The following is a 23,427-nucleotide window of genomic DNA, read 5'->3' on the forward strand; positions in this document are numbered from 1 at the left end:
AAATAGGTGACATAGTCAAATAGTATGTCAAGAAGCTATATGATATTCCCTCTTGAAATGTCCAACTTTTGACCACAAAGACATTCTATTATCCGATAAATGTTTGCGTAAGGAAACAACATAGCAATGCTGTCATTAGCATTGCGGTTCATTATCATCAAAAAAATAATGAACTCTTAGCAACCAAATTGTTGAGGATAAACGATGCAATGGTATTATGGCGTGCATGTTTACAATGATCAATATGGACGATATTTTGTTATGCATTATTTAGAAATCTATACAAATATTGGCTGAAGATGTTGTTTTTGGGAAGTTTGATGGATTATATTTGCTTTTCAATGTTCATCATCTTCCTGAAAGCCGCCTTGTTAATGTGACGCCATGCAGCCACATTTCTGCAGAATATGTGATAAAACGTGCTTGACAGCCCAACTTCTAGTGGAGTTCTTTTGTATTTTTCCAAGTACATAGTTGTAAATTCCAACATTCCTATCATTATTGTTCAGTACTTCAATCCCATTTGTGGGGGTTGGGCTCCTGCTCGCCCATCTCCCACTGCCAAACTACAAATCCTGTAGGAATATAATCACCCTTTTGTAATATTCTTTATTAAATATATATTTTATGCATATATCAAGTTATGACAATTCGTGACTATATTAATATTAATACTATACATAAATATTTAATGGTTTAATTGTGATCTGTTTTTTCCTTTTATGTTACGTACATATTTTTGCACCATTGTCCACAACAACATGAAAATATTCTTTTGCACTTAAACAATTTTTAACCTAGCTAGCTATTATCGCGATAGCTCCGCCCCTTCTTCCAGTCAGCCACTCCGAAACGCTTTGAGAGCCATTTTTGTTTCATGGCAGAGAGCAAGGCAGCTCTCATTTCAATGCTCTCAGAAGGGACTCGGTAAAAGGTAAGACATTTTTTTAAAAATTATGTATTTATTTGGAGGAGGAAGCGCGGTCTTACAGCAGTATGGCATTTACTTCAAACAGGTTCGCCATAAAGTCTCCATGTATGGCTTATGCTCAACTACATTTTAGTCTGGCTTTTTCGCGTATTAGTTTTTCTCAAGTAGACACCCAAAGTGAAAAACGTCTGTTGTTTTTTAAACGTTTTATTCAATCCATTTGCGAGGTAATATTTAACCGGTAAGTATCAGACGAATGTTTATCTCCAGCTGAAGGTTCCTCTATTGTATTGTTGCATCGCCATTTGAATGTAATTCTAAATTATTGCCGTTTACTGCTACAAACCTCTGGTTTCGCAGTATCACTTTGCCTCTTGCTTATCATTCGATCTGCTTTAACGCTTTGGTTGCTAAGGAAGATTAATTTAGCGTGTAAAGACCGGATCTGTGTATTTTCGTATGCGCTCGGTTACGTCAAACCTCGTGAAGTATCGCAGTTGAGGGCGCTGCGCGATCTAGCTACTAGAAAGATGTGTCTATATTCATGTATGTGTTATGAATTTAAATACAGACATAGATTTAAAGTATAGATTTCATTAGGAAACAAAAGGCATGCCTATTTTTCAGTTGTGTAAAATTATAATTTGCATGACTTGTTTTGATTTGGGAAAATTACTTTTTCAACTACAAATCAAAACTACTAATTTTAAATAATTTGTGATTCGATGCAATAATCTTAATTAACAATATCACATTGCCAAAATGTAGCGCTGCATTCTTATTTGGAATAACTATCTGAGCATTTGTAAAAAGAGCGAATTTGCATTCACTAAACTGTAAATGTTGCGAAAACTGCTGTTTCTGGGCTTTTAGGAGTCTATTCACCGCGTGTTATTGTGTTCAGTTTGAGGAATTTTAAATTGTCACTCTAAATATTCGCTGTTGGGACGTTTTTGGCAGTTATGAAACATTTCAAGTACTGCTCACTGCAGAGCCAAATTACCTCCAGCTCCCCCTCTGTGTGAAGTAATGGGTGGAGTTATGTTTAGTGATGGGGTAAGGGGTAGGGTTAGGGTGTGGTTAGGTGTCTATCTCCACCCATTACCTCCAGCGAGGGGGAGCTAGAGCGCCTCGCATTTGGCTCTGCAGCGAGCACCCTCTCAAATATTTCACACCACAAGCACCAGCAAGATTCTAGATGTTTTGAAAAACAACATGGCAGCTCAGTGTAATTTTTAAGACAAAGGACTGATCTCATGAATTTGGGGGTTGGGTATAAAATAAACCGATTACATAACATTGAAAGGCAGTTGAAGTCGGCAAGAAATGAAAATTCCCATAAATTTACTTGAAGTTTACTAAATTAATCTTATTGTGAACATTCATTTTCTTCCAATTTGAATAGACTCATGACTTATGATAAACTTCTTCAAATCGTTTAGTGCACTTAAACCACGCCCCTTTCTTACAATTGACTGCAAACTTTGATTCACACCTGCATTCATCCAATCAACAATAGATAGAACCGCGTCTCCAGCTAGCATTTTTTTTTCTTTTTTTGAACGCGTTTTGCTCAAATGTGCATCACAATATTAAAAAATCTGTCGCTACTTCCGTTAAATCGCAAATGTTAAAAGCCTTTCAACTTGCCTTGTGTTGCACTCCACTTTTTATAATGCAGGAGTGCATTGAGTGTGAACGGCTCTTAACATCTGATTATTTTGTAAAAACTAGCTACATTTTCTAGATGTTACAGATGATAATACATTCTAAAATGATGAAAACGCATCATTTAGATGTCTTGGCAATGTAAATGCACAGGAAACGTTAAATCCCAGTAAGCAAGTGCCACAACATGTCAATTATTTTGTACAAAAACATTACTTTTATATTTTCAATACTAACATTTGTTCATAGCACATAGTCATCTCTGCGACTTGTGGACTCCAGTAGTCACATGTAGGTTTGATATGCGTGCTAAAGCACTTTGTGTAATCATAACATTCTATTAAGTTGTGTTTGTGCACTACATTCATGTACGTTCTAAGGCAAGAAAAATATTTTATCTAGACATGAATGTTTGGCCAAAAACATTGTGAAGGTTCATTGTGAATAACACTTAACGGGTGCTATTGTGTTGATTTGGCGATTTTTAAAAAGATCTTTTTACAAAAGTTACGATAAATTTACCAAATGTTTTTTAATTTTTTGCAAATTAACAAAAAACGTCACTGACCAGTAATTTCCAGTTATTGATTCATTCTCTTGCCCCAATTGTTCTAGTCTAGATGTCTGTTCAATATGTGCGTCTACATTTGTAAAATTACATTTTAGAGTAATAGGGTATTGTCTACGATACTTTAAAACATTCCATACCCTAAACGAATAGCAAAGGATACACATTAAGCTAGCTTTTTTCACAAGTTTTCAGTTGTGAACTTTTGCATTTGAAAAGGGAATGGAGTGGGTGCAAACAACTGAGTCTGTTGGATGGGGCTACACAAGTGTAAACAAGATCCAAAATGTTTTGCGATCTGGTCACATGTCAGAAACACAATTTACATAAACTTTTGAAAATTAAAGTGGTTAAACGAGACACTTTTGCAACACTGGCTGAACACTTGCGAGTGGTTCCATTCGCGCCAGGTGCAAACATTTGCATACTGACAATCCAATTTTTTTTTGTTTTTACAAAAACGAGCAAGGAACATTTACATTATCAAAGAACATCATTGACTTCAGTCTAGTGTGAATTTACTTACATTTAACGTACATCTGCACTTTGTTTATGATGAGAGAATTTGTGAGAGAGCAGAATTCAGTCAGCGAGCGCACTGAACAACTAAACTCTGGTGTTTCAGCAATGACTCGTCTGAACGCCTCTGATTGGCCATTGAATTCATAAGCTTAACAGAATCGTGTGTGTGATTGGTTATAATGCATAACCTTGTAAAACGCGTAAAAAGAAATAAAATGGATCAAATAAGCCCTAATATTAATTAGATAATAATACTAGCCTAATAATAATAGTATTGTTCTTATCAAAGGCGTCAGCCACTGGAGAAATCTCTGACTATCGTTAATATACGATACTATTGTCTATTGGCACAACCCTATAAATGGTCACCTATTTTCTGTAACGCACAAAAGTAGTCTAGTCTGAACATTTTACCCTGCAGATTCAGAGCATGGCACTGAATGTTGTCATTTGTGGTCAATCTGTGAATTGCATGAATTGAATTGGCTAAGTTGGTAATAACACAAGCTGCAGAACAATTGGTCCAACAAAATATCTATTAACACCAAGAGCAAAGCAGTCCTATTTCATCAATGTGATGGTGACATGTCTGTCTTGGTTTAAAAGATTGGTTGGTTGCAAAGCGACTATTTGTACTTTGGATATCATAATTGCTCTTCAGTGCCAATGTGTTTTTGTCTGGTCATCCATTTTGAATGAGTGAACTCATCAGACAAACAGATCTGGTGTGTTTTGACTAACTGCACTGGCAGATCTTTTCACTTTTTTTAAACTTGTTTATGGTTGAAACAAATAAAAAAAAAATCTGCCAATTGCTGCAAGACAAAATGCATGTATTAAAGACACATTTTTGGGAAATAAATCATCTACATTGTTTTTCTCTGCTTATATTTTCAGGTTGAAACAGTTATTCATAACTTTAATTTAAGAGGCGATGAACTGCATTTTTAATTTTTATAAAAAATCTGTGTACCATTCTGATTTGTAGCGAGGTTTCAGAAATTTGCACGCAACAAGCCTACATGTACAGAGAGATCAAATAAGCGTGTGGGATTACCTACGTCTGTCCTTCTTCAGGTGTAGTCAAATATTTGTGAAAATTCAGTTTGCCATCAGTTGTTCAAAGTGAAAGCGATATCTTTGTCTTAGTATGCTTTCAACATTTAAAGGCATAATTCCAAAAAATATATACCGCTAAATGTTCTTTTTTTTTACTGTTATCGGTATCGGCCCGATAAAAACATTTGGCTGATATCTTAAAACCCATATATAATGTATTATTTCCTTCAGAGACATTTCAGATATGCACTGTTCGCCATGATGGTTTTGAAATGCTTGAAATAGGATTGGAATCACTTTGAAAAGGCAGTATACTTAAGTGCAACATGTACAGGTCAAGTCTGTCATAAAGGCTACATAAAATTATAATATGAACATTACTGTAAATAATTTTGTGGAATTGTTGTGTGCACGTATTTTGTGCGCGCGTTGAGCATGCCCACAACGAAGCTACACCTCCATGACCGTTAAGTTCGCTGTAGCATTTGCAGCCTTTTGTGCAATTGTACATTGTAATATTGTTTATTTTATGTATATCTGATTTATCTCATATATATTTGGTTAAGCTAATAGAGCTCTTCAGTTTACCTATGATCTTCAGCTCAGTGCACGCAGCTCAAACAGCAGCGCAAAACATTAATGACTATGATTGGAAATGTTGTGGATATATAACGTTCTAATGAGAATATTAAAACGTTATGAATTCTTTGGGTTTAGTTGCCGTGTTTCAGCACGTTATGGGAAGAGCCAAGAGCACGCTGTCTGCAACAGGAGTTACACATTCTGACTAAAGCACACAATACCTTGTTCATATAATTTGGTATGTTTATGTTGTATAAATATCTGATTAATCTCATAGGATGCATTTCACTAAAGCACTACAGTTTACCAGTGTTCATTCAGTTCTTCAGCTTGAACAGCAATGCATAAAATTAATAACTATAACTAGGACTGTCATATACATAACATTATAAAGAGTACACTACCATAGTAAGTTATGAATTCTTGGGGTTTATTTGCCGTGTTTCAGCGCGTTGTTACGGGAAGAGCCAAGAGCTCATCCACGAGTTAAACATCTGACTAGCTCATAACTTGGTTCAAGATAACTTGTGCATTTCCGTCTTTTTGTGTGTATACTGTATAAGTTATAATATTATGTTTGTTTTATAAATATCTGATTCTCATATAGCCTAATTTACCCGCTAACAAAGCGCTTCTCTCCAGCACACGCAGTTCAAACAGCATTTCTGCTATTTAAAACAGTGGTATTAATTTGTTACTTTTATTAAAATCATTGATGCATTATTAATAATAACCACCACTTTTATTTTTCTCATTATTTTCATCAACAATATGGTTTAGTAATTAAAATCATTTCATCATTGTCTGTGCAGAGGTTATTCCATTTTATTGATTCATTGCGCATGCATTTTGATTCTTTACATGAAGTAATGATTTCCAATGACTTATATATGTGACCCTGGACCACAAAACCAGTCATAAGGGTCAATTGTTTTTTAAATTGAGATTTATACGTCAACTGAATGCTGAATAAACTAAGCTTTCCATTAATGTATGGTTTGTTAGGACAATATAGGACAATATTGATAGGATCGATAATTTTGATTCATACAATGTATTGTTGACTCTTGTTACAAATATACCCGTGCTACTTATGACTGGTTTTGTGGTCCAGAGTCACATATATAAATAAATATATATAGACCAATTTCGTGTTTTCAAACAGTGATGACGTTTTTTGGTGGGCGGAGCCTATCTGATGGCAGAAAATGAGCGTTTTCAAGTGGCGGTCTATGGAAACCATGGAATAAAAGAATAAAAAAGGTAAATTTGAGTTTATATTTCAAAATTCTGACTTTATTCTCGCAATTCCGAGATTATATCTCACAATTCTGATAAGAAAAATCAACTCATTCTCTCTTTTGAGTTTATATCCCACACTTCTGGCTTTTTTTCCCTCAGAATGGACAAACTCACTATTGCTCAGTTAAATCGAGCGATAAAGTCCGAAATGAGAGATATAAAGTTGCATTTCCGAGGGAAAAAAGTTTAAAAAAAGAATTGAGACAAAATAGGTAACATTTAAATGTAAAATATTTTGGGTCTAAATAGTTTTTCATGCTGTAACTGTAGGGCAAATATAATATGTTCCCTATGAACTGCATATGTGAATATTATGTAGACCAATTGTTTAAATCAAATTTATGCTTTAAAAGTAGAGTAATCATAGCAGGTTTCATTCATTAGTCTGTCCGTTTAAACGTATGCGTTTTTGACGACAGTATTCTATAAAAATTATTTGCATTCTGATTCTGACATCCAAAGCCACAACAATACATTTTATCTCTCAATACATTTTAACTGTGACATCTACATGAAATTGGTCTATATATATTTATTTGTTTATTGTAAGACACTTCATATGAGGAATTTGGTAATAGGGGAGTAAAATTAATTTTTAAAACACAAACTGTTCAAATTAGCCTGCTTATGTTGAAGTGTTTGGGACGTGGCTTTTAATTCAATTCAAGTTTAGTTGTATAGCGCTTTTCATGATACAAATCGTTGCAAAGCAGCTTTACAGGAAATTAAGTTTCTACAATATATTTAGTAGTAGCTTGTGTAGTAGTAGCTGAAGCTTGTGTAATTCCTAGTTACATCCGTGGCAGAAACAGAGAAACGAATAGAGACATAATTAGCGTAGCTGCTGTTCCAACCAAGTAAAAATGATTTGTTCAACTTGAGCTGAAGAATAATAATGTACATTTGATCCGATATAACTGCAGTACAAGATTATGAGATGCATTATATGAATGCTTGGCTAAAGAGATGAGTCTTTAATCTAGATTTAATTAGAGTGTGTCTTTTAAACCCTGAACATTATCAGGAAGGCTATTCCAGAGTTTGGGAGCCAAATGCGAAAAAGCTCTACCTGCTTTAGTGGACTTCGCTATCCTAGGTAGTACCAAAAGTCCAGAGTTTTGCGACCTTAGGGAGCATGATGGATTGTAGCGAGATAGAAGACTAGTTAGGTACGCATGAGCTAAACCATTAAGGGCCTTTTAGGTAAGTAATAATATTTTGTAACTGATACGGAACTTAATAGGTAGCCGGTGCAGAGACCATAAAATTGGGGTAATATCATCATCATTTTCTTGGCCTGGTAAGGACTCTAGCAGCTGCATTTTGGACTACCTGTAGCTTGTTTTATTGAAGATGCAGGACAACCAGCTAGCAGTGCATTACAATAGTCCAGTCTAGAGGTCATGAATGCATGAACTAGCTTTTCTGCATCAGAGACAGGTTAGCATGTTTCGAAGCTTGGCAATGTTTCTAAGGTGGAACAATGCTGTTTTTGTAAAATGGGAAATATGATTTTCAAAAGACAAGTTGCTGTCTTATATAACACCCATTTTTGACTTTAGAGGAAGTAACAGTACATCCGTCTAGTTGCAAATTATAATCCAAGAAATTCTGTGTACTGTTTTTTGGTCTAATAAGTAATATCTCTGTCTTATCCGAATTTAATAGGAGAAAATTATTGGTCATCCAATCTTTAACATTTTAACACACTCTGTTAGCTTAGATAGTTGAGAAGTTTCATCTGGTCTTGTTGAGATATAGTTGAGTATCATCAGCATAACAATGAAAACTAATCCCGTATTTTCTAATAATATTGCCAAGGGGCAACATGTATATTGAAAATTTCAGAGGACCTAGGAGAGATCCTTGTGGCACTCCATACTTTACTGGTGATAACTGAGATGACCCATTTAAATAAACAAAGTGGTAGCGATCGGACAGATGGGATCTAAACCATCTTAACGCCTGCCCTTGAATACCCATAATCGATCTATGAGTATGTCATGATCTATAGTGTCGAACGCAGCAGTAAGATCAAGTAAAACTAGCAATAAGATGCAGTCTTGGTCTGACGCAAGAAGCAAGTCATGAGTAATTTTAACAAGTGCAGTTTCTGTGCTATGGTGGAGCCTGAAACCTGACTGAAATTCATTGTGGAGATCATTTTTTTGCAAGAAGGAGCACAATTGAGCAGACACAAATTTTCTAAAATTTTAGACATAAACAGAAGATTTGAAATGGGTCTGTAATTTGCCAGTTCACTAGGATCTAGTTGTGGTTTCTTAAGAGGCTTAATAACCGCCAGCTTGAATGGTTTTGGGACATGACCTAAAGATAACGATGAGTTAATAATATTGAGAAGCGGTTCTTCTGCTACAGGTAACAATTCTTTCAGTAGTTTAGTGGGTAAAGGATCTAATAAACATGTTGTTGGTTTAGATGCACTGATAAGTTTATTTAGCTCTTCCTATAGCTGTAAAGCACTGCGGTTTTTCTTTGGGTGCGATGAATGAAGCTGAAATACTAGACTCAGTGGGATCTACATTTGTTACTGTATTTCTGATGTTATCTATTTTATCAGTAAAGAAATTCATAAAGACATTACTATTAAACTGTGAGGGAATATTTAGTTCGGGTGGCGTCTGGTTATTGGTTAATGTAGCCACTGTGTTAAATAAAAACCTTGGATTGTTTTGGTTATCTATGAGTTTGTGGATATGCTTGGCCTCGGCAGCTTTTAGAGCCTGTCTATAGCTGGACATACTGTTTTTCCACGCAATTCTAAAAACTTCCAAGTAGGGGTGGGCGATATGGGAAAATTATATCACGATTTTTTTTAGAAATATCACGATTCTTTGTCATGTTGGTTTTACTATTTTGGTTTTACAAGTTGTCTGAGCATTACAGCCAAACTAGAAAGACAAAGCCTTTCAAGGTAACAAAAAAAAAAAAAAAAAAGACATGGCAGATATTTAGGCCAAAGTGGGCGAAGATAAAAATCTGTCATTTTATCTTTCTTATTAAAAAATAAGAACAAAGATACACATAATATACAAATAAAACAAACAGTGCTTTATTTTCAGTTACAATAGGAGTATTTAGCAGAGCATTCAATGAAATTGAATGAACAAATATAAAAATAAAACACTAGATAGACTGATTCCTAAAGCAACTGTGTTAAAGTTTTTCAGTCAAGAATAGTGAGTGATTTTTCTCTTTTGCGTTTTGTTAACGTTAAATGAATAGTTCCCCCCCAAAACTAAATAGTCATCTGTCTGTCAATTCTGTCATAATGTATTATTTTTATACCATCATTTACTCAAAAGTTGTTTTAAACCTGAATGAGTTTCTTTCTTCTGCTGAATATAAATGCTATTTTGAAGAAGGTGGAAAACCAAACAGTTGCTGGTCCTCAGTGACTTCCATAGGATTTTTCTTTCCTGCTATCAAAGTCAATGTGGACCAGCAACTGTTTGGTTACCCTCATTCTTCAAAATATCATCTTTTGTGTTCAGCACAAGAAATTAATAGACGTTTGGGACAACATGTGAGTGAGTAATGACAGTCGCAGGGCTCCAAACTGCGACTAAAATGGTCGCATTTGCGACCAAAAATATTAATTTGCGAGTGAAGTTTTTGCTGAGGTCGCCACTGGCGACTATATATAATTTGCATGAAAGGACTTTTTTCCCGATTGTTTTGCGCTCACATCTTTTGTTATGTTCACGTATTAAACTTACATAAGACGATGCGCATCAAAGTTTTACTGGAAAAGAGTTTCAAACAGTCCTCGTCTCTGCCGCACACAGTCTGCTGAACGCAGTGAGAGAGACCTGAAAGGTGATAATATAAACACCAGTACCCCGCGTCCACACGGTTCGTGTATGTGTCCGGATCGCGCGAGCGGAGAGTATCGCACTTAATGCTCAGGCGCGATCTCTTTAGCACCTCAGTAAAAGCAGCAAGTGAACCCATTATATATTTCGATTTACTACTATAGTATGAAATGAACATGATCAAAAGGTAGGCAATAAGAAAGCCTATAGTACAACTTACTGAAATGTTTTATGGAAAAGCTCGTTGTTTCAAACTGAGGAAATGTTATAAAGCTTGTAAACATTGCATTGTAATATATTTACCTCAGAATAACCACTCAGTGTCCATAAACTCATCAGTCAGCTAGAAAAATAACTATAAAGAGGAGCGTTTTGCTATATTTATGCGCTGTTGCATATTAATATTTTTACTTATTCTGTTGTACATGATTCAACTCCTCCTATAAAATTGCATTTTACTAATGAAGCAAAACAGACTGAATGTGTGAAAGACGTGACAACATTTATAGGATGCACTGCACTCAGTTGCCAAGTGATGCTTATGGTCCATGATATTGGTACAGATTCTGTGTAATGAACAATTCTTTGTGACTGTATATTTCAAGTTGTAAAAGACATTTAATTCACACTTTAAGTGAACCTTAGTCCCCCGGTCGACCTGATCATCTACAAGATGGATTAAAATGCTGATAAAGCCTAGAAAAGATAAGACATAAACGCATGACAAAATGATTGAAATGTTAAAATAGGGGGGGAAAATAAAATGATAATAATAAAATAAACCACTTTTATTCTGTGGCACCTAAAAAAATAATTTGGCGCCTAAGTTTTTCTTTTATAGGAGCCAATGGCTCCTTACTCGATTTTTTTTGTCTGGAGCCCTGCAGTCGACAGCATGTTTAGTGTACTGTCCCTTTAAGACCTGCACGCATCTAATATACAGGCACGCATCTGTTTCTCTCTTAACTATTTACTTTTATTTTAGAGATGACCAACTGAGTCTGTATGTAAACCTTGTGTGTCTTGACAGTATTAGCACAAAAATAAGTTCGTTGAGTAATCAGGCGCTGTTAGACAGGCTTTTTAGTGTGTGGGCATCAGGTGTATCCGCTCAGAAAAAGCGCACGTCAGACCAGCGCGGGAATTAAACATTTAACCAGCAAGGCTTGTGTGCGCAAATAATGTACTTTTGCGATCGCGAATAAGTGCAGTGTCCTGTCAGAGTAACTCTACTGCTATATGTCGTGTTGTACAGTATATAGAGACGGAGACGTCAGAACTGTATTTGACATAATGTGCGCTGTAGCACGATACTACGATATTTCTTCAAAAGCAGATCGTGGAGACATTTTTATCGTCCACGATCAAAAATCGTCATAATCACACACCCCTACTTCCAAGTTAGTTTTTCTCCATTTGCGCTCAAGATTACGAGTTTTTTTCTTGAGAGAATGGGTATTACTGTTGTACCATGGCGCAGTACGTTTTTTTTTTCTCTAATCTTTTTAAATTGGGGGGGGCAACAGCTTCTAATGTATTAGAGAAGATAGTGCCCATGTTGCTAGTCATTTCGTCTAGTTCAGGGCTGTCCAAACTCGGTCCTGGAGGGCCGGTGTCCTGCAGAGTTTAGCTCCAACCCTAATTAAACACACCTGAAGCAGTTAATCAAGCTCTTACTAGGCATACTAGAAACTTCCATGCAGGTGTGTTGAGGCAAGTTGGAGCTAAACTCTGCAGGATACCGGCCCTCCACAGGGCTCGCAAAATCGCTAGCCCCACGTCCCGGGGCTATTGTGTTTTCCAGTCGGTCTACCAAAATGTATCACTGCCCTGCCCGACGGGCTACCTTAAATACAGGGCTCCCATGCAGTGTTCCCTCTAAGCTGAGCGCGCGTGCTCTTCCACCGCGGACGCGCAGAAGAAATAATGTGCCTCTCGCGCACACAAAAATGAGTTGGGAAGCCATTTGATTGAATGCCGCCAGTAAAAGGGAGTCGAGTCTTTAGTGAAGTACCCTTTAGTCTTTAGTAAAATAGCCTAGCTATGTTTACAGTGTATATTATAATGTTTGTAAATAGGCTATTTTAGTTCCCCTCACTCCACAACAAATGCTCTCAATTGACAGTATTTAGAAAAGAACAAAAATTCAAAATATAAGAAACTGAAACCAACGTTGGGTCTCTCATTCGACACAAAATCAAATGTTTCCGTATTCGCGATGTATTTGAATGCCAAAATATTATTTATGTACAGGTGCAGCTCAAATTAGAAAGTGGTGAAAAATGTTTTTCTTGTAAGTCATATACACTCACCTAAAGGATTATTAGGAACACCTGTACCCATCCTCTGATGGCTACTTCCAGCAGGATAATGCACCATGTCACAAAGCTCGAATCATTTGAAATTGGTTTCTTGAACATGACAATGAGTTCACTGTACTAAAATGGCCCCCACAGTCACCAGATCTCAACCCAATAGAGCATCTTTGGGATGTGGTGGAACGGAAGCTTCGTGCCCTGGATGTGCATCCCACAAATCTCCATCAACTACAAGATGCTATCCTATCAATATGGGCCAACATTTCTAAAGAATGCTTTCAGCACCTTGTTGAATCAGTGCCACGTAGAATTAAGGCAGTTCTGAAGGCGAAAAGGGGTCAAACACAGTATTAGTATGGTGTTCCTAATAATTCTTTAGGTGAGTGTATTTTAGATTCATTGCCTGACCTGAATGCCATAGAGAATCTATGGGGTATTGCCAAGAGGAATATGAGAGACACCAGACCCAAGGCTCGCAAAATTTCTAAATCCCTACTAGCCCTTCGGGCAGGTACTCTTCAGATTTTGGTAGCCCGAAAATTAATTTAACTAGCCCAAATAAAATAAAGACCATAAATGTCAATCAAAAACATTTTCAGTAAACAAATATCAAGGAAAGAGTTTTATTTTACTATTTACAAGGTATCTGCAGAATTCTTAAGGCAATTTGAATTTTTTTTTCTTATACCATCTAACGTATTTAAAACTGTCTAAGGCAGGGGGGGCAAACTTTTTGACTCGAGGGCCACATCAAGTTTTCCATATTAAGTTAGGGGCCACATAATATGAAGCTTTGATTTATTTAAAAAAAAAAATCTAAATTGACACTCACTTACTACTGTACTATGTATACTTGTACCTACATGGCAGTTCTTTTCTTGTAACATCTCTACCTATTTTTATGAGCACTTTATAACACACAGATAAGTTGCATCAGTGTGCAAATCAATTAATGTATAAAACACATTTTATAATTTCATTCAGAAATAATGTAAAATAAACGAAACGTTTACAAACATTAGAAACGTATTTATATTCCCTACACTCCACAAACAATCATGTAAATTTAGCAGTGTTCAGAATAGAAAAAAGAACGAAAATATAAGTAAAAAACAAACACAAATTATAGTGGCATTCACTATAAACATATTATAATTGCCTGGCCTTAAATATTTAAGGGGAAACTGAAACTAGCGGCGTGGTTGCGGGAAAATGCACAATACAAACCTGGGGTCGACAATATAATTGGCCCGGTGGCCCGGACGTACTTTTAAAACCTTCAGGGTCACCAGATCGCTCCAACCACTAGCCCGGTGGGGCCAGTAAAAATAATGCCTCGATTAAAAAAAGTCTAATTTCACATTAATTACCTGTGGTTCTGTGTTTTGATTTCTGTTTAATCGTCTCGGTAACCACCGCTAACACGTTACGTGATCCTGACAGCCTTTGCTCGCTCCCGCGGTTACGCGCGCAAACTGCACACTGCTGCTCAGCACCTACCTATAGCTACTATTAAGCTAGGCTACTTGTTTCTGAAACCCACATCACCCGGCCAAACGCTGGGTAAAAAAGAGAAGGCAAGGAAGAGAAAATCACCAGAGGAATTGAGGGAAAGCGAAAGGGAATACGAAAAGAAAAGGCAGAGAAAGTTTCAGCCCCAGTGGCGAGACCGCTGGAATTGGCTGGGCTTAGGGGTGTGCGATATGACGATGTTTGATCGTGGACGATAAAAATGTCTCCACGATCTGCTTTTGAAGAAATATGGTAGTATCGTGCTACAGCACACATTCTGTCAAATACAGTTCTGGCGCCTCCGTCTCTATATACTGTACAACACCACATACAGCAGTAGAGTTACTCTGACAGGACACTGCACTTATTCGCGATCGCAAAAGTACATTATTTGCATACAAGGCTTGCTGGTTAATTGTTTAATTCGCGCGCTGGTCTGACGTGTGCTTTTTCTGAGCGCATACACCTGAAGCACGCGCACTAAAAAGCCTGTCTAACAGCGCCTGATTACTCAACTAACTTATCTTTTGCGCTAATACTGTCAAAACACACAAGGTTTACATACAGACTCAGTTGGTTATCTCTAAAATGAAAGTAAATAGTTAAGAGAGAAACAGATGCGTGCCTGTATATTAGATGTGTGCAGCTCTTAAAGGGACAGGACACTAAACGTGCTGTCGACTGTCATTAAAGGGATGGTTCACCCTAAAATTTAATTTCTGTCATTATTTACTCACTCACATGTTGTCCCAAACCTCTATTAATTTCTTGTGCTGAATCCAAAAGAAGATATTTTGAAGAATGAGGGTAACCAAACAGTTGCTGTCTACATTGACTTTGATAGCAGGAAAGAAAAATCCTATGGAAGTCACTGAGGACCAGCAACTGTTTGGTTTTCCACCTTCTTCAAAATAGCATTTATGTTCAGCAGAAGAAAAACGTATTCAGGTTTAAAACAACTTTTGAGTAAATGATGGTATAAAAATAAAACATTATAATAAAAAATCAAAACACAAAGAGAAAAATCACTCACTATTCTTGACTGAAAAACTTTAATACGGTTGCTTTAGGAATCAGTCTATCTAGTGTTTTATTTTTATATTTGTTCATTCAATTTCATTGAATGCTCTGCTAAATACACCTATTGTACCTGGAAATAAAGCACTGTTTGTTTTATTTGTATATTATGTGTATTTGTAATTTGTATCTTTGTTCTTATTAAAAAATAAGAAAGATAGAATGATGACAAAGATTTTTTATCTTCGCCCACTTTGGCCTAAATATCTGCCATGTCTTTATTTTTTTGTTTTTTGTTACCTTGAAAGGCTTTGTCTTTCTAGTTTGGCTGTAATGCTCAGACAACTTGTAAAACCAACATGACAAAGAATCTTGATAAAATCGTGAATCGTGATATTTCTAAAAAAAATCGTGATATGATATTTTTCCCATATCGCCCACCCCTAGCTGGGCTACGATCAAGAAAAAAAAAGAGGTTTACTGTGAGCTCTGCAGATCAATGCCCACATATGCAGACAAGTAAGTTAGAGAAAAGTTAACGTGTATGAAACCTATGGTATGAACATAATGTAATGAATTGCTGTGTGACTACGGAGAATGAATCCTATGCAATAGGTTTATTTGCACTTGTTTCATGTTTTTGCACAGTTTTGCTGCACTTTGCACTAAACCTACCTTAAAAAAAATAAATGTTATTCATGTTGTTCAAGCAAACTGTTCTTTTTCGTGATTATTGGGATCAATACCCGACGCGTTGACCTGGGCCAGTGAACTTCAAAAGAAATTTTCCCTTATTGTCTACCCCTGCAAACTCAAAACAAACTCACTTGCCTTTTCTCATTCATCACCAATCCTAATGTGTGCGCTTTGTGCTTGACCTTGATTGCTTTATATAAGTCGCCTTGGAAATCGCAGCACATTTCAGATGAAAAAACGCAATTTGTAATCCAGAAAAACAGTACTATATCCATTTTCATAAAAATGTTTGTGGAAAATAGAAGAAGGCATATCTTTGCAAGATAAAACGACAAATTATTTCCATGTTTTCCCCACAAAATGACAGCACCCGTGAGCAGGAGGATAACGCTGGCATTTGTTCTGATACTGGAAAGTCTTTTAATCATTTTTAAAACGGTTCCAATACAAGGCATTTTTCAAAACATGTAACTTATTTACAATGGTGCCACTTTTGTGGTGTGTATATAGCTATTTTGACTTTTTATTTTGTATTTTCTGTGCGGCTTGAACTGTCAAAAATAGACTAGGTGCCTGTCTTTAGTGAAGCCGCGCGGAGAGCCGCTTCTGAAACGCGCCGTGGATCGACTGGAGCGGCGGGACAGTGTATATCAGGGGATACAGGCTACAGCGCCATATATTGGATTGTACTGATAAAAGAAAATGTTAAAAGAACTGTTAAAAGAAAATGCTCAAACTATACCACAGATTTAATACACTACGCATTAATATCTCTCCACTTTGTGCTTTGAACATTTCTATGCGCTGCGTACTGTGACTCCGTGATGCTTCAAGCGCATCATTCTGCGCACGGTATGCGCATAAGCGCTTTGCACAATGAAAGATTATTAATAGCCTTCCTTGTTCAATCATATGTTATGTTCATATCTATCATATGTTTCTGCCTCATTACGGTGCTGTACATTTAAAAGAAATGTCTTAATTTTACAGTGTATATATTTATATATAAATATAACTTTTTTTCATGAATGTATTTTACAACAACACAGAGCAATTTATATAATTTTACATTATCATTTTAGATTTAGTCCTACATTTATTCACTTTTATTTGTTCCCCACTAAATGTTTTTTTCCCACTAATTTGATTTTATAAAATTGTGCACGTTTTTTCTAGAGTAACTTTTCCTACTGATTTATCCCCTAACCTAATTTATAATAGTATTTTTTGTCATAGATTATAATTATATATGCATTCATTTGTTGTTTTTCTATACAATAAAGTTGTCTATATTTAGTAGATTGTGTAACAAAAAAAAGTCATGATCAGGTCAACACACATTGAGGTAATACAATTCAACACTTGATTTAAAAAAAAAAAACGCTCAGGTATCGGATCGATATCGGTATTGGCAGATACTGGTATCGGATCGGGATCGGTTCGGAAAAAGTGGTATCGAGCCACCACTACTTTGACTTCTTTTGAACTGTTAAAAAAAAAAAAAAAACACCAGCCCACTGCCATTTATAAAGCTTGGAAGAGCAAGGACAATTTTTAATATAACTCTGGTTGAATTTCGTCAGAAAGAAGAAAGTTATATACACCTAGGATGCATTGAGCGGGAGTAAAACATGGGCTAATTTTAATTTTTGGGTGAACTAACCTTTTAATATACCAACCTCCTGGAGTACTAAAATCTGATTTTATACCTTTTATAATATATTGACCACCACCCAAAAACAGAGATGGTAATGAGAAAGCAACAAGATGAATCACAGCTCGCCACAAGTAGCTTTTCCAAAAGCTGAAGCAAATGCTAAAAACAATATAAGACCACACAAATACTAAACACCATCATGGTACCATACATAAAATAATGCAGGTAACTCTTAAGTCAATACCATAAGAAAAAAGAAAGTTTTTTAACCCTAAAAAGGGCAAAACCATGAAGAGACATCAGAAAATGAATTTATTTCTTATTGGAACTCAAAATACAATTTCATGATTTTTCTTTTTTCAAATTTGACTCTTTTTATTTTAATGTTTGTATCCCTCAGGATACGTCGTCCCTTTGGGGGGTATAAATTCACTGAAAATTTTTATCAATGCTTTTTGCAAATTTCTGAACGCTTTGGAATACAGACCTAAGGTTGGTCTCTTTTTAAAGAAGACACATTGCAGATTATTGCTGAAGTGAAAGCTTTTCAAAATAAGTTATAGAAGTTTCAGTTTACAATAAAGATAATGTAGTATACCATTTTATTTTATAAAATGTTGAACTCTAAAATTTCTATGAAATCAAATCCATATGTCTAACCAAGTTGTGTTCCAAATTTGAAGTTGATATATTGTGGTTCCTGTGAGATTTTGTTTGGGCACTATACAAAAAAATAACACAGATTTTTGGCCAAATGGGCAAACTCTATTGATTTCTATTTTTTTTGCAGTTTTCTGTCACAATATCACTTCTATTACAAAATGACCAAAGATGGAACCTTGACTGTCAGGTATTTCCAATGATGTGTGTTTTGTCAAGATTACTAAAAAATTAGATTTTTCTAAAACACAAGCCACAAGTCTATGTATATGTTTTTATATCTTGATTTATACCCCTAAAAGGGCGACGTATCCCCTGAGATACGAACATTTAGAGACTGATTACAAAAATATTTAAGCATTTAATTACATTAACATATAAAATGTCAATGTAAACCTAATAAGCTAATGCTGAATAACAACTTTTTAAACAGGTAAGTCCCCTCCAACACGTGTACATTTGTGAACGAGATCAACTTTTATTGGAGATGAGTAGATTTCCCACTACAGGCGGCCATGCATGCTTCCTGCGAGCAAAAAAAATTATGTAGAAACTAAAGTCACCTCATCTAAATATTCACAACAAACACCCTTTCAAAATGAAAGCAAGAAATAAGACCTACACTTTCACTGGTTCTCCCCACAGCTTCTCAAATGTTTGTATCCCCCAGGATACGTTGCCTCTTTTAGGGTTAAACGCAAGACATCAAATGTGATGAGCCATACAGGTAATTATGGGAATGTCAATTCACGGTTTCACTGTAAATTAGGCCTATAAGATGACTTGCTCTGTTTAACTTCTAAAATCTGTAACTTTTAGAGTAAAATCCTGTTAGATTCATTAGTTTTCATTGTTTATAGTAAGAGAACGTATTATTAACCAGTTAACAGTTTTGTACCATAGCATTTTTAAAGTATCATTTACAATTGACAATTTTTACAGTGAACTGCAAAAGAAATTCCTTTACTGTAAAGGAGCAATGATATAGAAGTAGGTGTTGATCCATATCTGTGCAAGAAGACTTGTGTTGATGTATTATTACATTATTTAAAACGTTGAAGTAGAAAATTAGTAATTTTGCATGCTTTGTTTCAATGAAAGCTGTTTTTGGAGCAATGAAGAAGTTTTGAGATCTAAAACTTACAGAATGTTTTTTATAGTACAGTGACCGAAGTCAAATGTCAAACGATCAGGGATAATTTAATTCCTCATGTCAAGACCCCTTTAAACATTTACTTTTCTTAAAACTGATTGTTTACCTACATTGTGGTGTTGTGCTTCTTTTAATGTAGCGTCTTGAGTACAGTATTGTATCCTGTTGTAGTTTTCCTGGTAAGGTGATTTGAAATTCAGAAACTGCCTTGAAGAAAATCATTAATCCGCTGATGCTTAATTGCTAAATGTGGAATTCACCTTACAATTTACTTTGTTCTTGATATATCAATGCATCTCAGTATTTTATCACAGGCATAGTGAAAAATCTCTTGCAGTAAAACATTCAACAAGCCTTGCAAATGCCCTTTCCTATGTGGAATTATTTCAAATGTTATCAAAATAGCTCTTGTTTTATTTCTAACATTTCCTGTGTATGTTTCTTCAATAAACTAAATTATAAAAATTACAAAGCATTTGGAGATTCAATGTTGAAACTACAGTCAGAAAGCTATGTCTATCAAAAGCCATTGCTCTTAACAATATATAACAACCTTATAAGCAATTGGTTGAAATTGTAAAACTGTTTTGAAGTGGAAAGCAGTGAGTTCAGATCCATTTCCCATGGATGGTTAGAGAGATTCTTAAAAAATCTTAGGGAATTAGAACAGTTTGCAAAAATAAAATTGGCCAGTGTTCCTGTAGGTAATCTGTTATTGTGAGAAAATAAGTCTGAGACTAAGACTTTACATACTACGTGAACACCCGTAAATCCCCATTTCACAGTTGAAGTCATTATTTCAACCACACAATATTCTTGAGACAGTTATTCATGTAACTTAGTTTGTGGGGAATAAAAGCCCTACCAACTACTTTACTTTGTGAAGCATAGGCTACTTTATTTAGTGGAGTATTATTGTTGAAGATCACTGTTAAAGAACTGTTGAAAAACTGACAGTTCAAACTGCATAACCAGAATGTTGTGATTAGTTGAGTCATGGTACTGTTTTGACCCAAAGCAAACAATAAAAAACATTGTTTTGCCAAACTGCATCAGTCAAGACTGGCTGGGATAATTTAGTTTAAATCTAGGTCTACATCTAGGAAGATACAACTATCAGTTGGCTCAATCAATGTCCATTTGGTGCTAGTGTTGCAGAATTTACACTGCTTTTCATATTAGATTATATCAACTGTAATTCATGTGTTTTTTTTAAATCATCACCTTAATATCCTTTTCAAATTCACAGACACCTGAAGTCCTTATGCATACCAGCTGTGAAGGTGCACCATGAATTGTGAAGAGCAGGGCATGGGGAGGGTTGTCCATTCCTGGGCCAGATTTGCCCCAGCTGGAAAAACTGCCCTCGAAGAGGCCCTGAGGGTCTTCAACCCCATGTCCAAGGATCTGTCGGACACTGAGAGACAAATGGTGTCCTTTCTTCAAGAGCTGAGGAAAGAGGGAGCCAAGCCTGTGATTTTGAGGAGCAAAGATGTATATGGATACACGTCTTGCACCACGGAGCCAATCTCTTCCGGGATTGGCAGCAAGGTTCAGAGAGTGCAGAAACCTTGCAAGAAGCGAGGGCGGAAAGGTTCGAGCAAGTCCAAGGATGTGAATTACGCGATGCTCAGTAGAGCGGCGAAGGACATTCTCCAAAACCAACCCAAGATCCTGCTTACCAATCTCTCGGTGGACAGTCTTAAGCAGAATGTTGCAACCGCAATGCTAGATAAACATTCTGTTCAAGCGCAGCAGTGCCTCAAGCTAACAAACATAAAGGGGTTGACCAGAGGCCACACCGCGAGGTTGCAAATTCACTTTGGTTCGGATTCTAAAAGCGCCCCCAATTTTGCTCTAGGACGACCACCGGATCGCTCCGGAATTCCACACTCTCCAACGGAAAATGGCAGTCAGACATCAAATGTAGTTGCCTTGGACAACAAACGTGTTGTGTCATGTCCGTTCAAAGTAGACGATGCCCTTATTGGAGACTCTGCCCCAGTCGTCTGTCAGAATGGTTTCGGTCTTAAAGATGGTAGCATTTATAAAAAGATTGAAACTGTATCAGGTAAACCTGATGTGATGACCAGTGGTCTGGACAATGGTTCAGTGAGGAGACTCCGTTTCCAAAGCTATAACTGGTCCCAGTCTACACTCACCAATGGCCAAGACGTTTCTAGACTGAATGGCACTGGTCTTGAATGGAAGGTTATAAAAGTAGACAATTCGGTCACAGATGAAGAGGTGAGAAGGAAGGCACAAAAAATCTTGCAAGTTAACTTGTCGCCTGTGATACAGATCCATCCCCTTGTTGACTCTGTATAGACACTTGCTGGGGATTTTTTTTTATTTAATTTTTTTTTTCGTCTTTTGTTAAGTTTCCTTGTTTTGCAAAGTTGCGTTTTGTGGAAGCAAACCCTAGGTTATCTCTGGATGGGAGCATTGCAGTTACCTCCAAATTTTGCATTATCAAGTAGTTACTGACATCATAATCCAAAGATGGGATGCTTTTTTCTGCTCGCACAGTATTTTGTTTTCCAGACACATCCCAACCTGCCTTTCTTTTGTGTATTTTTATCTAACTTCTGAAGGATTGGACTGATGAACAAACCCGTATTTATGACTATGCAGTTCCCAGAATGTTCCTTGTGTTGGAATACTGTGGTCATGGACTGCTGTCTCACTGGATCATGGGAATAGACTGAATTTGTAGAGTCCTTGGATCCTGCTGATGTCAATGTCACCCAGGGTTTTTTTTGACATCAGCAGTTTTTTTGTTTTGTTTTTTTTGGAATATGTTAGTCTGCCGGCATAGACTGCATATTGTATTTTTGTTTAGACTCTAACATGTTCAAATTGGGGGCACTTTTGCATATTAATTTAATTTCAGGGCAAAATAAATGGCCTTATACTTTAAGAGTGAAATTCAACTGAATCTTTGTACTCTTTCCTCCTTCATGTACTTGTTTCTGTCTGCACTCCTCTTCTCATAAATTCCTCAAATGTTTTTTAATGTGCCAACCCTGGTTTTTCGTTTCTTTACAGTTTTGTTGGTGCCATGACCACAAAGAATTGCAAAAAAAATGCTTCATTTTCTGAGTTCTCAGCATCCCGTCGAACAGTGGACTTACTTGTCCATTGATTGAACGTACCTCAAACACTTGAATGCGAAAATGTTGTCATCATTAATCCTGCAGTTAATATTGTTCATTCCATACATCCGTAAGTTGGTTGGTTTGTTTGATTTGTGGCCATCTCGATCGCCTTCTACACATTTAACCAAATTTTGTAAATTGCACACTAATCTTCAATAGGATGGTTTTGATCCAGCACTAATTAAGGCAACATCTGAAGGTAGCAAATTGGAAAAAGAAAAATGTATTCAGTTTGTCTGTTAAATCTTGCTCAAGGTGTTTTTTAAGGTCATTGTTCGGCCTCACCAGGATTCATTTGTTGAGGATGATTCATGTGCATAGAGCAATCATTTTAAGACACAACAGGATGAATGCTTGCTTTTTGTGCAAAAGGAGGAAAAGCTATGTGAGAATTCAGTTGGCGTTCAGCAACTCCTAAGGCCTTTGGTTCATAAGGTCTCTTTCAAACTAAAGTAGAAGATGGCAATGCAGCAGTATATTGGCGCCACAAGGCAAACATTTAAAAATGTTTATAAATTTAAGTTTTGACAACCTACATATGGGTTTCATAAAAATAAAATAAAAACCATTTCATTCACATGCAGAATTTGGTTTCCTGTTAATCCGTTTTTATTTTTATCCAGTTGAATCTGTGACACTCAAAAGTTGTAAATGTCAGTGTTGTATCTTTAGTTTCGGTTATCGAGTTGTGAATTAAAATATGTTTGAGAAATGTTTTGTGTGGATTACTGGAGTCTCAGTGTTTTCTTTTTTTAAAGAACAGGCAACATTATTGGTGAAACAAATTG

At 36.2% G+C, this 23,427-nt stretch overlaps 1 protein-coding gene across 2 annotated transcripts; it reads left to right on the forward strand.

Moving 5' to 3' along the window:
- Positions 1-836: 836 nt before the first annotated feature.
- Positions 837-23,363, forward strand: LOC306867858 (coiled-coil domain-containing protein 71-like). 2 transcript variants are annotated; one of them, XM_079413780.1, is made up of 3 exons: positions 837-934; positions 6,496-6,593; positions 20,731-23,348. In XM_079413780.1, exon 3 carries the CDS (start codon positions 20,772-20,774, stop codon positions 21,807-21,809), a length of 1,038 nt encoding a protein of 345 aa, XP_079269906.1. In that variant the 5' UTR covers positions 837-934; positions 6,496-6,593; positions 20,731-20,771; the 3' UTR covers positions 21,810-23,348. The 2 variants fall into 2 exon arrangements, with proteins under 2 accessions (XP_079269906.1, XP_079269907.1); XM_079413781.1 differs by lacking the exon at positions 6,496-6,593 and having other exon boundaries at positions 860-934; positions 20,731-23,363.
- Positions 23,364-23,427: the final 64 nt, after the last annotated feature.

The sequence above is a fragment of the Barbus barbus genome (genome assembly GCF_936440315.1).
Source record: "Barbus barbus genome assembly, chromosome: 49".
Classification (NCBI taxonomy): Eukaryota; Metazoa; Chordata; class Actinopteri; order Cypriniformes; family Cyprinidae; genus Barbus; species Barbus barbus.

Bases quoted from the DNA above. Each gene is read 5' to 3' on its own strand.
- LOC306867858 (XM_079413780.1), top strand. From the start codon at position 20,772: ATGAATTGTGAAGAGCAGGGCATGGGGAGGGTTGTCCATTCCTGGGCC.